General features: G+C 37.9%; 1 protein-coding gene across 2 annotated transcripts; it reads right to left on the reverse strand.

The window, feature by feature from the left end:
- Nucleotides 1–7,379: 7,379 nt before the first annotated feature.
- On the reverse strand, nt 7,380–11,157 carry LOC110450957. 2 transcript variants are annotated; one of them, XM_021498772.1, is made up of 2 exons: nt 11,109–11,157; nt 7,380–8,511 (listed from the first exon to the last, which is right to left on the reverse strand). In XM_021498772.1, the coding sequence occupies exon 2, from the start codon at nt 8,479–8,481 to the stop codon at nt 7,843–7,845; it is 639 nt and encodes a 212-aa protein (XP_021354447.1). In that variant the 5' UTR covers nt 8,482–8,511; nt 11,109–11,157; the 3' UTR covers nt 7,380–7,842. The 2 variants fall into 2 exon arrangements, with proteins under 2 accessions (XP_021354447.1, XP_021354448.1); XM_021498773.1 differs by having other exon boundaries at nt 11,105–11,148.
- Nucleotides 11,158–19,217: the final 8,060 nt, after the last annotated feature.

The following is a 19,217-nucleotide window of genomic DNA, read 5'->3' on the forward strand; positions in this document are numbered from 1 at the left end:
CCATTTTTAAAGACTTTGGTATGTCTCGGCCAGGGGACAGAACCCAAAGCCTTCCTCACAGGGGCGAACGCTCAACAAATGGCCAAAAGTGAGGCATTGTCAAGGGAGACATTAGGAAGAAGAAAGTTATTTAGAAAGGAGAGAAGAGATAAGGTCCCAAATTTAGTCGCCTCTTACGATCATGCAATTGGGGGCAGCAGGTACAATTCTTACGCCCTACCTGCAGGACATATGTGACATCGATACGGAAACAAACAACTGTTATTCAGGTATATTGACTGACGATTTTTTGAGTGAGAACGCTTTACAAGAAACTGGCCCCGGCATTTGCCGGTTGAGTTTTATTTTTGTTTAATTAACGTGTGTCCGATGTAAGACAGATGTTTACCACGTTTTCTTTCTCGAATGACTCTCTGTCCCGTGTTGCATGTATCGTTGCCGTGATGACTGATGTGACTTATTTGTAAATTGATCAACTCACCAATATGATTCCGGATAAAGTGTTGCACATTTTGAAAACGTACGATTTGGAGCTCGCTAAGTTAGACTGTTCTTTTGTTTTGAATGAGAACACGGACAGTGTTTCCCTTACATTAAAATGGACAAAAGTAAGCATACCATATCGTAAAGCAAATGTTAATACTTCAAAAGCGAGTGACAGTGTGCAGGCACCTCCTGTTCAAATTACCAGGAAGCACAAGTCGCCGTCCCAACTCCGGCATGACAGGAAACGAAGGAGGGAGTGGAAGCAGAGGAAAAGGTCTTCCCATGAAAAGAAACCGATGTCTCCTGATCATTCACCATATCCACGAGTATCTATTGGTGAGCCACCCATACAGCATGAGGATAAACATATTTGTAATACTGTGAGTGTGGAACCACTACCAGTTTGTGAGAAACTTGATGCAAAACCGAAGGTTCAACATCAACAGCCAACTACTCTTGCCCCAGTGCTACATAATGCTATTGTCAATCATGTATCATCTCATTCAGTGCCGTCTCCGGGACCACGATTGAAAGCTGCTAGGTCAGTACCGACATCAGTCCCTGAAGCATGTGTTTCTATTGACAGCAAGGACATGCTAGCATTTTTAACAGGAAAAAGTGATCTTCCTCAGAAGCTTGTGTATAAGTAGACATTATCAAATCGAACACTATTATTAGCATAATGATTTGTGAAATTAAGATCATGACATTCTAGAGGATACTTATTCATTTTTGATGGACGTTGTTCCCCAATGAAGCCTATAGTTACCTTGATCAGCCATTAACATTTCATTATATCAATATTTTGGCCAGAACATAGCTTTACCATATCCTGTTACTTCATTGTTGTGTTACTAGTAATGTGAAATTACCTGTCAGTGCTGCAAGTTTGTTCAGTTTTGATAATAATTCAATCATCTTGATTTCAAAAACACTTTTTTGGTACATGTTATTGTTGATCTGTCTTTGACATACATGATTAAGATTTGATTTAGTTATAACCTGCTTTATTATTATTTTTCATTTTTTTTCCTTCACAAAGAATGTGCTTAAAATGAGTATTACATATGAATATATTTCATTGAATGCAATAAACATAATGTATTGATTGCCATCTTCCCAATGTGTCAAGCCATTACAGTATCACTGGTATATAATGCATGTTAAAGATATTTGATGCACTTGTTCTGAGAAATAGATAGCCAAAGATAAATTGCAGACTATTGAGTATTTGGATTCAAACATGAAATATTGTGGTTGATTGTATTATATATGTTAACAAGCGTGTATGTGAGTGTTTGTACCTAGTAGCGCTTAGGTGATTATAAGAGGTGTATGTGGTTACATATAGAATTTTTTCGATATTCTACTATTTCTATGGCTTGTATGTATATCTGTTCTACTCTGGTTTATGCTCTGATGTGATTGTAGGATACACATTAGATACATATATCTATATCAAACTGTGTTTTCAAACCATGCTTATTAGTTGATAATGCTTACACTTGTGCTACCAGTCTACTACAAACTGAAGATGGTCATTTCAAAATGCATGTAATTATGATACTATACATGTATATTTTTCATTACCTTGTAATTCGTAACATCATATTTCTAAACATATCATTAGTTTTTAATATGAAATTAGTACTAAATTGGCGCTTCCTGACCAGTTCAAAAAAATTGCTCATTGCTCTGAATTTTTATTTGTGAGGGGGGATGTTGTGTACACACAGGTATACTGGTCAGGTAGCTCTAATTTATCACTGTAATTCCGGAATACTGGTACGGAATCCGGCTTTGTTTTTAATTCCGGATCTCCTGTCCGGAGACCGGCTTCTTTTGTCAATTTTATTAGTTGCGAGGTAGTTGTTTCCGGTGAATAAAGTGGAGGGAAACACATGTTCTTGTCAGCGTACTCTTTGTATTATAAACGTACGGATCAACGCCTCATTATCACTGCAGGCGAGTTCCCCAAACTCAGAACGTTGACCCAACACTGCCTGCCAAAAGAGCCAGGACTGAATCCGGGCCAGTGGAAAGTGACATCGCTAGATTTATCTCGAACGGCACCCATAGCCAAGTGGATGATAACACAAAACAAAATATTATATCTAATATACTGCCATCACACGACTTTTCCTTCCCCGCCACCGAAGACTGGCTTCTTCAGAACGACTTCCTTGCTTACTCTGAAAGAGAAGATGCCGTGTTTTGCCTTGCGTGCGTACTTTTTCCGACAGAACACAAATTTTAAAGACGCGATCAATTTCAAGGAAAACCATTTCGCAACTGGAAGCACTTCAAAGAGGGTATTAAGAATCATTCTGACTGCAATTACCACAAGAACGCATATGCCTTCTTTGAAAATTTCCAACAAACCAACAAAGATCCCGCAAAAAGAATCGACACTACTTTGTCCGAGGAGGCCACATCTAATGCTGAGAAAAACGCAAAATTCCTTGTCCCTATAATAAAGTGCATATAATTGTGTGGAAGGCAGGGAATATTACTTCGTGGTCATAGGAAACAAACGAGGCATTTTCAGGGCACTGATAGATCTTCGGGTCAAGACGGATACCATACTAAAGGAGCATATTGATCACTGTCCCAAAAATGCGACATACATGTCGAAGACATCACAAAATGACATTATCGATTGCATCGGGGACTACATCACAGGTGTGATAGTTTCAGAGATCAACAGCCAGGATCATTTATACTTTGGAATCGAAGCAGATGAGGTCAGAGATGTGAGTAACTGGGAACAACTGAGGCTAGCTTTACGTTACCTGAAAAATAACCAGCCCGTGGAAAGGCTTCTTCAATACGTCAACTGTGAGTCGACGACAGGGGAAGAAATTTGCAAAGCAATTATGGAATCTTTGAAATCCGCCAATCTCGATCCAAGCCGTTGTCGCGCACAGCCGTATGACGGGGCAGGAAACATGTCGGGTAAGAACAAAGGATGCCGCGCACGGTTCCAAGAATTGTATCCGCGGGGGCAATACTTCCACTGTGCAAACCACGTTCTGAATCTTGCGCTAAGTGCGGGATGTAAAGAACGAAGCATACAGTGCATGTTGGCAACAGTAAAAGAAATCGGAATATACTTTAAGTACTCACCAAAACGCCAGCGACAGCTGGAGTCATCGGTAACTGATGTGAATTCACAGAGAGAAGTAGATGGAGGATCTATGATCAAGCACAAAACTGTAAAACCCATGTGTGAAACCAGGTGGTTGGAACGACACACATCTCTGGAGGAATTTGAGGAAATCTTTGTGGCACTGTTGGATTGCCAACAGCACATAAGCGACAACGCATCTGGTAAATGGGATCCAAAAGGCATGTTGGAGGCGAAGGGCCTTCACGCTGCCGTATCACCCCAAGCTTCCTGGTGTCATTTTGCTCTACAAAGTACCTATTTGGTTACACGAAGGCACTCAGTCTTCTCCTTCAGAGTACTATACAGGATATGCTGACTGCTTATCAGGAAGTGGGACTCGTCATTGATGAGCTTAAGTCATGCAGGGGAAATTCAGAAAAGGAATTTGATGAGAATGTTTGGCAACAGGCATCAATGATGGCCACCGACGCCGATGTGAAAGCCATGGTCATTCCTAGGCGATGCGGCAGACAGACGACACGAGACAACCTCGACATGGAAGAGCCAGTAGACTACTGGCGGTGTTCTACCTTCATTCTTTATTGGACCATATCATTTCCGAACTGGAATCTAGGTTTAGACCTATGGCTACTAAAGCTATACGGGCTGTTCATCTGCTTCCACATTTTTCTGGACTCACTGACGAACGACGATGTGGAACAGGTCAAGGAGTACTTTGGAAATGATTTGCCCTATAAACACACGTTTGACCAAGAAATACGTCTGTGGAAGAGGAAATGGAGTGAGAGCCTGACAGCGACACGTCCATCCACGCTTCACGATGCATTGGAAACTACGAACAAGCACATGTACCCAAATATTCACACCATTTTCAGTATCTTGCTCGTAATGCCAGTGTCCAGTGCTACTGTTGAGCGAGGAAACTCTGCCTTGAAATACATCAAGACGTCGCTCAGGAGCAGCATGGGACAGAGCAGATTGTCGAACTTAAAACTGATGTTCGTTCACAAAGACATACCACTATGTTACTCGCAGATTGTGAAACTATTTTTCAAGAAGTTCCCGAGACGAATGACAAGCGGCAATATGTTTTATGATTGAGTGACATATTTGCGCTTATGAGTGGGTTTGGGTGCATATGGATTTTGTATGGTTATGATATTGATTGTATCAAAAGTAGGGTGATCATGCTGTACTCTTGTGTTACTGTATATATTTTATGTTGTATTTTGAACCGATGAACCGTAAGCCTCAAGTTAATTTTAAAAGTACTTGAACTTGAAGACAACTGCTTTAATTTTGAGACTCTCCTTGATGTTGATTTGCATTTCTCAAACCTCTGTTAAATTTATGGTATTATTACACTTATTTTTGTACGAATTTCCACTTCAGTATAATAATGTACCAGTTTCATAAGGATTGAAAAAAACCCGAAATCGAGTTTCTTCTGATGTCTCGTTTTTCAACGGCTTCCAAAGTCGTGAAATGCTTTCAAAAACAAAAACTGTTCAACCAACAGTTTTTTGTAATAACCAATAGATATAGCGATTTTCAATAACAAAAATTAATCCATTTATTTTTATTTTATAGTGGTAAATTAAAGTAGATTAGAAGTGTATTCAGCCATAACATACAAAGGAATGGAGACATTTACCGGGAGCGCGCCCCCCGTTCAAAAAATGCTGTATCCGCCCCTGCAATTATTGACAATTTAGATAAAGGTAAAGTATAAGATAGTTTCTGTGATATTAGCAAAGCATTCGATAGGGTATGGCATAAAGGACTTCTATATAAGCTTCTCTGGTAATCTTTCTAAATGGTTTGAACACGTGTTATATTTGAAGGTTATGTTTCTAATTTTAAATCAGTTTCTGCTGGTGTCCCACAAAGTTCTGTTCTTGGTCCATTTTTTATTTCTTTTATTCATTAATGATATTTCTCATGAAATTAACACCAATGTAAAACTTTTTGCTGATGATACCTCTCTTTATGTAACTGTTGACAAAGATGTAACTTCTCCAGCTGAAGAACTTAACGACGATCTTGAATTCATTAATATTGGGATAAATTCTGGAAATCCTCAAAAAACTATTAACTGTAACTAGGAAAAATTGACAGCATCCCTTATTTATATTTGATAATCAGATAATGCATGAAAATAGCTCTCATAAACATCTCGGCGTAGTATTTAATTAAAATGGTTCTTGGGATGATCATGTTAAATATAATAATGATAAAATATGTAAAAGATAAAATATTCTGCGTATGCTAAAACATAAAATTGACAGGAAATCTTTAGATTTACATATACATCGGAGAAACATCAAATATGATAAAAGAAATAATTCAAGGACACCAACATCTGATTAGATCTGGAGACGCATTTAATTCGGTACCACTACACTTCAACAACAACTGGCACACAGTAAAGGATCTCAAAATTGCAGGAATAGAAATGGTTAAGGAGCCCGGAGTGATATATGGGCGTGAGAGGGAGATATTTTATATTGATAAATTTGGTACTCTCAACCAATTAAATAAAAAGGAATAAGAAATTAGTTCGGGAAATTATGACGTCATAAGGTAGTTTCCTTAGTGATGGACATAAACATTGAGGCATTTGATAGAGATGGCTGTACCATTGAAACATTGTGCTAAAAAGTCATATTTAATTAACCATCTACGGACAAATATATTTTTAACATTCCTCAATCTAGATTTTGCATCTACAACCGTAGTTTCTCTCTTGGTGTCATGCGCCTATGGAACAATCTCGAGCACGCTGTCACTTCTTCTCTGACTATCAGTTCAGTTAAAGAAAATTAACAAAACTCAAATACCTCCCAGGAACATTTCTGAAGACTTCATCACATGTAATCCAAGAAAACTAAATAAATCATTGTGTCAATTACGTAAGAATGCTAGCGATTTGAATTTTGATAAATTCAATGATCACTTGATAATTGATCCATCTTGCTCTTGTGAAAATGCTATACTACATTTCATAACTGACATCACTAACCATTTTTGATATGCATAAGTTGATCTACTTACATCTAGTAATACTTATCTATCTACTGATGATACTTTATTTATTCTCTCAAAAGTTCACATATCTGCTACTAACAGATAAAATTTGAATTAGGACAGGTGTCATTGCCTTTTATATAGGTTATTTATTTATTCAACATGCGTTTTGAGTAAGGACTTGTGTTATTTGTGTATGCGTGTGTGTGTATGTGTGCGAATGCGTATTTATATATGTGTGGGTGTGTTTGAGGGTCTGTGTGTACGTGTGTTATAGAATGTGGTCTGATTTTACAAACATATGTATGATATGCTAACAAAGTATTGTATAAGTTATCAAATGTCATCAAATAGTGTTTCTTTTTCTTTCTTGTAATTATAACTTGGTTGAATGTTCTAGCCTATATGTTTGTAAGTGTATATGAGTGTCTTGTTGAGTTATGTATTGCATTTATGTTTTCTGTCCATCTATACCGATTAGGAGAAGACTTATATAAGCTAAGCCTGTTGTCTAATTCATTTGTTCAATTGTTTTTGTCTAATAAAATTTGTTGAAATCTATAAGAAACAGACATTTACCCGATATTCATAGGAACATTGACATCGTGAGAGATACAGATTTCAGACAGACGAATGGAATTCTGGACGGGCTACTCAAACACAGGGAAAAGTCGGGCTTAAACAAACCAACAGTACTTTTTCTCTTCACCATTTCACAACGTTCCATCTTATTTTATTTTATAATGAAAATATTTAAACATTCATCTCGTCAATATCAATTTTCAGGTTCATCTAAAGTTCGAAGATATCTTTTTTTATAATTAAATCTAATAAAAAACATGTTGATATGGTTTCTATAAGAAAATGATGAATTCTACTTGTAATGTATACTACAGCATTTAATATAAACTTGAATATAATCGTAAAACAACAATAACTTGTACTTCGCAATAATTTTGTCCCACTTGTGGATAAGTAAATATTTATTCTCTCTGACTTGAGAAGATCTTTGCATTCTATCTCAGTTGCGGATCTATAAGTATTCTGTCCCTCTCCAGATATATAGTCTGTCCTCCATGTTGAGATATAACCATTCTGTCAAAAGTCGGAATATGGTAAATTCAAATCGAGTTATTTGTAAATTCCAATTAACTGAATGTTGAATTCGAACTTCTCAGCAATTCAATTGTTACTCGATCTTACGTGTCCAATGTCAGAGGGACTGAAAGATACTTGTTAAATTCGTTCGCAGTATCAACGCATACGCAAGCATAAATCGCCCCTTGTTTACCCAGAAACACTGCGTCATCGTTTATGGGGTAAACAGGTTGGTGCCAGATGTTTGCGTGAATCTGAACCCCAAAAGATCCATCGAAATAAAACGCTACAAAATCCTCCGGTTTGATGTCGTCTCCGGGTAGAGCTAAAAGCGCGACAAAGGCATCACCATTTTGTGGAAAGAACACTTGACCTCCATCTGGATGGTAATTAGCTTCTCGTGTAAGTACGCATTTGCGATTCTTTGTATCCGCTTCCGGCGGAAGTCGTCCTGTGACATAGTCCCCACCAACAGCCTTGTTGACGGCTTTGCAAAGGTCTCCTTCCCATTTGTAAATGAAGTCCCCACTTACAATGCCTCCTCCACTTCCGGTGTTTGGACACAACTCTCGCCATCCATTTACCAGCCATGGGGTTATCTCAACTTTCGTTTTTTCAAAGTCAGTAACAATCGTTCCGTATCCTTTTAGTGTGTCTTTGTTGGCTACCACAAGAGGAACCGGGTGTGGTTTATCGTATTTTTGATCATGCGCATCGTCGTAACAAGCAAATCCACTCATGTTGATTATGTTAATGAGTATTTATCTTACCTGTAAATAAAATAAATTTCATTTTAATAAATGTTGAAAACTTGTCATTGCATTCCATTTGAACTCTTTCTCCATAATAATATATACACTAGCGTACCTGTACGACGCCCTTGAAGAGACTCGGGAAAATTCCAGACTAGTGATCATGATATCGACATAACAAATTAATAATAGTGCATCATGTATGTCTAAATATTTATGTCATCGTGTATTCAAAATTATCAATCGTAATATAAGAACATACAGTTGAGTATGCAATTGGATTGCTTTTATTTTGTTAATCGTCCTATGAACAGTTAACACCATGTAAGGACGTGCCTCCATTTGAGTAATGTGAGCATGCATGTGTGTATGTGTGTATGTGTGAATGTGTGCATGTGTGTATGTGTGCCGGAGGCAGGATATATTGATGCATTTTCCACTTTGCGATAGTGCGAATATGAGGACGACTTTAGAGTGCTACCTCACTGAAATGCCATGCCTCCATGCGTGTAATGTATGCATGTACGTGTGCGTATGTGTTCTGGAGGCATGGTATATATATCTGTGTATTCACCTCACTGAAATACCATACCGTAGGCACGCAGCACAGCATGTCACCCAGTCACATTATACACTAAATGCTGAACATTAAGTAGGTAATAAAAACTATAATTGTTAAGGACTTGGATAAGTCCCGGACTGGGGACAGAACACATGGTCTACCTCACTTGTGCGAACTTCCAAATTAAGGCCAAGCCAAGGACTTGCCAAGCGAGGAATCGAAAATAAAAAGTTAGTCAGGAAGAAGAGAAAAAATATGAAGAATCCAAATGTTGAAATCGGGGGCAGCATATCTATCTCAGTGTCCCCCTTAGCAGAAGCCACAAAAGAAAACCCTCGATTCCGCAGGAGGTCACATTAGTATACTGTTAAGCCGAGGGAAGTAGGCATGGTCAAGGGACACCAAAAACTTGCTATATCCCTCAACCCCATACTTTAACCGTTTTATGATACCGATACACACTGATGCTTCGCCCATCTCTCGCCTGATTGTCTCGGCGGAAACACCCGAGTGTAGGTGTGTTTTAGTTCCCAGACTAACACACAGGACTAAAACACAGTCAGGCAAAAGTGGGGATATGTTCGACTTAACCAATTACTTTTATATCGAGTAAATAAAGTAGAGGTTTATTGATCATATTTAACAATACATCAGGCTTATACTTTCCCCAAACCTTAAGGAATATATCAACGACCTTTGTGTGTATATATGACAACAACTGTTAAATCCGTGGTCAGTATAATGTGACCGGGCGGAATGCTGTGATGGGTGCCTTCGGCATGGTATTTATTGATAGTGAGGTAGCACTATTATTTGGGCATCAGATCTGCGCTATTACAAAAGGAGGCAATTTCATCGACATATCCGGCTGCCCGCAGTGCACATGCATGTATACATTACAAACACGAAATCACGTCCTTAAATGAACTTAGCTGCTAATAGCACGTTTAACGAAATAAAAGCAAATCAAAGTATTCCTATTAATCCCTCATGACTTCTCTACCATATGCAACGTCAGACTCGTCTTTCCTTCGACTCTGATAATTCTTATAAACCCTTTCTAATTATAAATGCTGAACACTTGCAAACTTAAGTGTAGTGCTTAAATATATGATACTAAAACGTAGCTATGTGTAAGTTCTCTATATTTAACCATCGTTACACTAGTAATTAACATAAAGGCTAGCAAGCTGCGTGTCAAATATTATTATATTTGTAAAAGAATTGTATAAGCTTGTTCACACATTTCACTAATTCACTAATCCTGTATAAACTTGTAATATTAAAGACAATTATCACTACTTTGTACCTTTTGATTTTGCACAAGAAATTACCTGACCTCGTTAACCGTGAATGTGGGTCAAGGATATTGGTTTGAACAAACGTGATAGTGCTTAACCCATGTGCATTATATTTCTGCAGGACTCCCGGGACGAATCACTCCCTTTATGCTACTATATGAAGCATTTCATCATCTAGTCGGGTTGCGCATTGGATAACGCATCAGCCTTTCAACAAGACGGTCGGGATTAGATTCTCAGATCGGACGTAAACATTGACTGGTTTTATTTTGTTTTATTTTGTTTAACGTCCTATAAACAGCTTATATCATTCAATGGCATACTTCCGTGTGTATAATGTATGCGTGAATGGTTTTCTGGTTGTGTGCCAAATTTTATCAAGATCGCACGAACAATAAGTAAAGGAGGTTTTAAAAAGGTCGTTTATCGCCATAGAACCCATTATATCAATATAAAATGACAATGTGAAATTCTCATGTCACGTCATGGCATATCTGTTTGGCTGCTTAAAATGCCCTTTTCACATTTATAAATAGGTCACGTCGTTTTTGTCCGGGGTATTAAAATAACGGGGTAGGAAATAACATGACATACACAACACTCGTTCACAGTTACATAGCATGTTGCTGTTTAAGTTAAGCTTAGCGACTACATATAAACACTATACAATTGATAAATGCATTTTTTTGAAACTATTTGCGTCCATGCAACACATAACTAATTAGCGTATACGAAATACACTACGTACTTACGAATAATGTGCAGCGCTGAACCTTAAATAGGTCACTGAATAGCCTACAGTGCAGTGTGTATTTACCCCCCTGATAAATTATATCCATGTCTCCCTGCGCATTGGAATGCGATAGCGGCGATATGATATTTATTCTAATGTATAGTGTAGTAAGAATTTATCGCTACGGTTGTAAGTAGTCTATATGGACTATATACCAACAGCATTGATAAATCTGAATGTAATTTTCTGGACGTCTGCAGTATACAAGTAAAACACTTTCGGCTCTTTGGACTGAAACAGCTTGACGTATTCGTTTAGAACTAGCAGTTTACGTGAAATAAACATACCTTAAACAAGATGTGACATGTACATAAAATCTCGTTATACTGTCAGAACGTGTCCACATATATTTTCGCGTTATAAAGGGGTTTGGCGATGAATTGGGGGAAGTGCATAAAGGAAACCTTAACAAAAACGATAAAAAGGGACATTGAAATGTATGTTGACGGTAAACGAGGTGGCAAATGAATAAGGGGCACTATATGAAAATGTTACTGTCGTGCAATTCATTTTTGGCATACTGGTTTGGTTTTGGTTTTATTATGTTCAACGTCCTATTAACAGCAAAGGTCATGCAAGGACGTGACTCCATGTGCGTTGTGTATGCGTGTATGAGTGCTGGAGACAGGGTATGTTGTTGTACTCACCTCCTTGTGATATCACGGATCTGATGCCGACTTTATAGTGCTATCTCACTGAACTACCATGCGGAAGGCAAACTGTATCTAATACATACTTTCATTGGTACAATCGTATTTGTATATCTTAGTTCATCACAGAACCGATGTACAATGCCGAGGTATACGTGCTCTTGTGTCACTTGTGATAATTAAATAAGAATACATGTATCATGTCCAGTTATATGTACATACAGAACAAACATTGCCATCGTATTATTCACCTAAAATGTTATTTTAAGAACAATGTACAAAATAAAATTAGTTACACTAACTGTATACATACGTAGAACATTCAAAATAATTAAAATGTAATCTTCACATCGCTCCCGTTTACTGATACAATGTATGTCGCGAAACATCATCAAACTGGAGTGATGTGAATATATCATTTTAATTTAATGACATTTGTACAATGTATAGTCACCTAAATCCAAACTAAAAATCTTATAAGAACAACACCTGGTACTGGCAATGCCTCGAACTGATGTACCGTATTTACCCTGTGCACAGTGTTATTTTACAGAATGTTATATTTCTTGTAAATATCAAATCATCAACCCACAAAAGATGTATATGATTAAACAAATAGCAACACCCAACCCAAGAGACATGTCTCTATGCTCTGTAGTTTTTCGTATATATACAGTTTCTTCCCCTTACCTTCTGTTTGGCTATACCTGTAGCACAGTTGGGCTATGACATTTCCGTTGTAAAAGAAGCGAAGTTTGTATGAGCGATAGTTATATATATCAATCAGTACATGGTTGAAATCCCGTCCAGCCTAAACGATTTTAGGAGGCGCAAGGGTCTAGTGGTAGGATGCCGGGCTCGTGACCGAAGGGTTGCGGGTTCAAGTCTCGGCATGGCACTGTGTTGTATCTTTGAGCAAGATACTTTACTCCGCGTATCCCAGTCTATTCAGCTGTTAATGAGTACGTGGTTGGGCAGTGCTAGAATTGTTAGATTCTAGCTATAAGCGCCGAAATGGGAGCACCGGCTGTATGCTCCCCAGGGAGTTGAGAAAGATATGTGTTTGTTCAAAAGGCCCTTTAACCACGCGTAATAATATGTGAACCGCTTTGAGACGACCTACGAACTCGGTTGTGATAAAGCGGTATATCAGAACCTCGAGTTATTATAGAAAAGAAAGAAAAAACATTTACAACACCAATTGTTGATCCAATTGTTGATATTGGTGTTGATTACATTTTGAATTTTTTGGCTTTATCATTTCTCATAAAAGTCCTGCAAGATATGATGGCTTTTTTTCCAAAAACAATTTCCAACAAATATTTACAGTATTTTGCACTTGTATGAAGATCCTTAAGGATGTGTCAGGTTTTGGTGTTAGAGGAAAACCGGAGTACCCGCAGAAAAAGAAAGCAATCGAACTCACGACCTAGTGGTGAAGGCTAGTGATCGTAGACGATCAGACGCCTTAACCACTAGCCCACCACGGCACCAATGAGTAATTTCCTAAAACAAACTCAATCTTTATATCTGTTGCATCACATTTGAACAATATATATAATATTTGGCTAGGGGAAATAAAATATTTGAAAATAAAACTTTTATAACAGTATATTTTAAAAATACCGTACTATGGCTATTGGAGTATTATATGATATGCATGTATTTAATACATAATTATAATAATTATATAATTGGTAATAAATACAGTATCGCAACAGTGAATACCACGACATCATACGGCTGCTTCGTCCTTCTAGGACTCATCGGTGATGTTAGGGGCCAAAACGTTGGAAGTCAAAATTGGTCTAAATTACTGTTGAAATAGAAGAGAAGACAAGTAAAACCCTTGGGCCCGTATTCATGAAACTGTCACGCTCAAGTTCAGTTTCTATGTTCAAGCCCAAATTCTTTTTTTTTCTGTTTTGAGATAATTCTAAAAAGAAGACGTTTTGTCAGCGATTTGGAAGAATATTGGAGGAATTAACGCAGAATACTGTTCTAACTTAATTCACTTGACTTTTAGATTGTCTCACACATGATTGGGGCGAGTTACAAAAAGATATGATTTGATCATATAATCCATGGATGAGCATGATTACTGTTTCATGAAAATGGGCCTAGAGTTCCAACCTTTTGCATAAGTTTGGTTGTATTTTGTTAAACGTCCATTTAAAAGCTAAGATCATTTTAGGACGCGCCTCCATGTGTGTAACGTATGTGTGCCGGAGACGGGTTATGTCGGTGAACTTGCCTCCTGGTGATATCGCGGATCTGATGCCGACTGTGTTATCTCACTGACCATGCCAAAGGCATCCATCAAAGCATTTCATCCATTCAGATTATACTGACAACAAGTTATCGCCATTTCCCGAAATGCTTTTGCACACGAGTTCTGAATCTTGTGCATTCGAGGTTATAACCTTTTGTACTTGAGTTAAAGGTAACTAGTGTACAACGTCGGGATCTGCAGTGTATATAACTTATGATGTTGATGTAACAAGGAACGAGAAGTCTCTTGAAGTTCTTGCACAAAAGTTTATAGAAGATACAGTCTAACAAGCCAAATAGTAATACAAAACGTAACAATTTTAAATCTTAAAGTGATTTACCCTTTACTATGGTAGCAGAGTACACTAGAAATGGTTTGACCCTAAAAATAAAGGGCATGTCTCGGATGAACATGGATAGCGGATTCATCCTACACACCACACCTACATATATATATAATTATATTTATAAGCTAAATTTTGAATACGTTTTTTTTAGAAGAATGAATATTTTTTCAAAAATTGATTTCCCCAGATTTGGGACTTGTGAAAACCATGGCTGCCACCTCAAAAACACGCCAAAAAATGCAAAAAAAAACCCATGATTTTTAACCCAAAATGTGACCCACGCAAGTAGTATTTTTTTTCTTAAACCCTGTCTTGAATTAAATATCATCTACTCGGTCACAGATACTCACGTTTAAGCTTAGGTCGCCAAACTAGATTTTTCACAATATTTACACATGTGCTGAGTACAAAAATAGACTACATGAAAAGCTAGCTTTTTTTGTGTAGACACAGATTCGTAAATGGCAAAAAATGTTGTCTCAAGCCAAATTCATTTTTTTAAAATGTGAAACCCACAAAGTCCAATCCATCATATATATGCCAATTTTAGAGCTGATTTTTTTTTTTTACTTTTAATACATGTAATATAGAAATGGGTTATTCATTGTACAAAAATATCATCCATGGCCACCGTACGCTACTGTACACTGCTACCTATGGTCAAACAGACGCTCTCGCGGTTGCTGTTGAAAGTTGTAAATATGTTAGAAGTTTTATTTGGTTGTTCGTTTTTTGTTTTTACAGGTTGTACGTTCTTGCAACAGCTAAGGTCTCGTGAAGACAGGTGCCTATGGAGACACCGCCGGAAGAGAAAGGTTATGGACGTGAGAAAACGAAAATAAACAGACCCCGAGTGAAGCAATTTGGACAGCAGGTAAATTGTGTTTTCTTCGATGTTACTTCAGCAAAAGACACCGAAGAAAAATCGAAATTTGCACGGGCCCTTGCATGAGTCGTATCTTACGACATTCCAGCTGGATATATCAGGCTTATTCCCCCGAACCAGAAAGAGTGTTCAAAAGTTTAGTGACGCCCTGATAGTTCCAAATCCATCTCCCTTACAGAAAAACAAACGGTCCTATTTATAACAAAATTCATCAAGAAGGGGGAAACTACACAGAATCTCCCATATTGTTTAAATATTTTACCTTAGCTAAACAATTACAAAAACTATCCGATAACTCCGTTTTCCTAGCGCTTTAAATCTGACCTTTAACCTTGTCCAACTTATCACCTCTCAGGAAATTACTAAATATGAACTGAACTGTCGCCGATTTGGCACCAAAGCCTACACATTTGTGCGTGATAATAATAGTTATATGATTGTTCAATATCATACTTGTCCAAGTAAACACGTTGAGGGCTGACTTTCTGAAATTTAACTTCCCCAAAACCTGTGACATTAAATTACTTAAGATAATAAACACATCTGCATTAACATTAACTCGGCACATTCATTTTTACATTGCTCAAAGACTACACATTTCGTGTTATAAAACATTCAGCAGGTACATGGATTTCAGGTCTGTAAGAATCATTTTGACCTTTGACCTTTCAGCTTTATGCCGTGCACGTCCTTAAATGACCAAAGCTGTTTATAGGACATAAATCCAACAATCCAACATGTATATGATATTGACAAAGTTAACAACGATATATCTTCTCGATGTCTATGTTATCTAAGTATAAAAAGTATAACTGTAGCTCGATTAATATCTCACGGCCACCTCCAATAATTACTCAAGATGAACTTCTCCACGTTGCTGGTTCACCCGTTATCAGTATAATGTGACCGGGCGGAATACTGTGCTGGGTGCCTTCGGCGTGGTATTTCAGTGAGATGGCACTGTAAAGTCGACATACGATCCGCGATATCACAAGGAGGCAAGGACACTAATATACACGGTCTCCAGCACACATACACGCATACACAACACACATGGAGGCACGTCCTGAAATGACCTTAGCTGTTCATTGGACGTTAAACAAATTTACACATTTGCTGAAGTAGTAATGTTTTACTATGTTGCACCGGTTTACCTCACATTCTGACGAGTACGACATCCCATGCGCTGTTTTACTTATCGTTATCATGCTGAACGTCTGTCCCAGCACAAACTGTCACTGGTTTGGTTATACAGGTTATACAAATAAACCTGAGTGTGCACTTTTATCAAACTGTATCTGTGTACTATAGGTATACATGGGCCTTGTAGTAATTAGGCTTTATTGAAACATAATATCAAAATAATTTTACATTATACACCGACATTGTACGTATTTTTGACTATGCCTTTCACTCAGTCATAGCTTGACAAAGAGACCAGTCGGTCTTGAAACGTTGCGACACGTTTAAGACGTACAATGATTTCATATTTCCAAACTCGTGAATCTTATTGAGGATTTTACTGTTACATATTTATCTAATCAACAAAACACCTTACAATATATATATTGAAATGTTTATTAACAATTCAATAAGTAATACAATCTTAAAAATCCCCGTACCACAACCAAAAATGTTACTACGGAATGGAAACAGAAAGAACCACATTGCAGTGAGACAAGGACCCTTAATACCTCCTTTTCAAAAAGATAAGATGTCGTGAAAATTACGCAATCAGGTATATAACGTATTCTAGTGTACGCCTAAAACTTAGTGACGTCAATAGAAAAAACACGTTGGTTTGGTCTATTGGTATAATGGATGGTCCACTTGCCTTTCACTCAGACGGCCAGGATTCGACTCCCCCATTGGACGTGAAAAGCACTGGATTATCTGTCCGAACCCTTGGGTGTTCTCCAGGTACTCCGGTGTCCTCTCATATTCAGATGCCTCGCCAACGTCTATCCGAGCAAACAAGAGTGAGTAATATTAATCTTGTATAAAGCTGAAGAATTTGATTAAGGGATTTAGCATTCCTCGAGGCCTGCATTGCCAGGTCGTAAACGTACTCGGGTATAAGCTTTTTACTCAATGACGTCACTACAAATAATTATGAGGATTGTATGCTGTTGAAGTATAGGCAAACAGCTGGCTCCTGGAGGCCTGTGCAGATTTTGTTCTCCGATCGATAACAATTGCAAACGTATCAAGTCAGTACAAGTCCTGCCCATCTCTCAATTGCTTTGTTCAGTTTTTGGACTAACACACAGATTAAAGAGGAATACTCTGTACTGCAAAATATTAAATAACGAATATATATAACTTACAATTGTAAGTGATCCATGTATATTCATAAAAAGGTAGCTAATACCTTTAGCATGTTTACTGGGATTATATAGAACATCACCGTGTTACAAGAATGGGTTTTATCCGACGTTCAAGGTGGTGTTATTTCCCCAAGCAGAGTATATCCTATTCTGCATAATATCTTAAATTACTTTTTTCCGTCTCGCGTAATTTAATAAATGCAGCGGTAGTCTGCTTTTTCTACATGACATCGAGAGTGAGAGGAACTAAAAGAAATTTTCCAAACTCATCGACGGTATCAACACTGACGCATGCGTGGACAGCACCTTGCTTGTTCCTGAACACCGCCGTTTGGCCGATAGGAATCATCGGCTGGTGCCAAACGTTTGGTAGAATATGGAATCCGAAACTGCCATCAGAATAAAACGCCCTGAAATCTTCTAATTTGATGTCATCGCCAGGAAGAGCAAACTAAGCCACAAACGGAAGCCTGTCTTTGGGAAAGAAACACTGACTTCCATCGGGGTGATTATTCGCCTCCCGAACCAAAACACTTGTCTTGTTATCCGAGTTAACGCCCTTTGGTAAGCGACATACGTTAAAGTCAGCGCCGACTCCCCAACCGATAGCTGTACTTGTGGCCTTACAACGGTCACCGACCCATTCATGGATGAAGTCGCCTTCAGCAACCCCGCCGAATGTGCCCGTGCCACTGCACAATGGTCGTCTGCTCGATACAGGCCAAGGGACGATTTCAACCTTTTCGGCGTCAAAGTCCGTCACTAAATTGCCGTATCCTTTGAAGTTGTCTTTGGTTGCTGCCACGATAGGTACTTTATGGGGCTCTCCATATTTCGGATCGTGAGCATTGTCCAACTCAACAATCCATTCGAGTCCTTTCTGTGATCCCATCTTTTCGAATGATCCTGTAAGAAAAAAATATTTAAATTTGATATGGCAATATCCTTCTGTATCGGTTCCATGCAGGGCTTTATTTGTGTGAGTATAACTGCAGTTGCTATTTGTAATGTATGAATACATCACTTAACCGACACTGCTGCGTTTGCATGATTACATTCTCAGAAAAAGGTTCTTTAAAAAATATTAAAAATCGTTTCCCGCCATCAATTAATTTAAAACGATTATTCTAATCAATTCAAATATTACTTCTTTTCTTGAAATTAAAAAAACCAATTGAATATGATGTGATAACTGTTTCATATTTCGATTTTGTGCGGAAAACAGCATGTAATGTGAGCTGTTCCGCTGTTGCTGTTCTAGTTGTTGATCTGGTCTCGACGATAACAATGGCACATGTTTAACTGTATGGACGAAAATCAAACCTATTCGCCTTTCTCACATAGAAACGAGATTTTAAGCAATGATCTGCACAGTTGTTGCAGAACTACTGGAACTCATTATGGTGCGCTATCAGTATGTCTGTGAGTCCGGTTGCAGTAATACCAGTTGGTCTATGAAATCTATGCAGTTTATTGCTTAAATAGCAAAAGTATTTCAGGAGGAACATAACACATTTGCCAACAAAATGAGCCCTTGATCAAGAACATTTGTTTGTTTGCTTATTTGTGGTTTTACGTCCTCGCAAC

Source organism: Mizuhopecten yessoensis, unplaced genomic scaffold (genome assembly GCF_002113885.1).
Source record: "Mizuhopecten yessoensis strain PY_sf001 unplaced genomic scaffold, ASM211388v2 scaffold5547, whole genome shotgun sequence".
Lineage (NCBI taxonomy): Eukaryota > Metazoa > Mollusca > Bivalvia > Pectinida > Pectinidae > Mizuhopecten > Mizuhopecten yessoensis.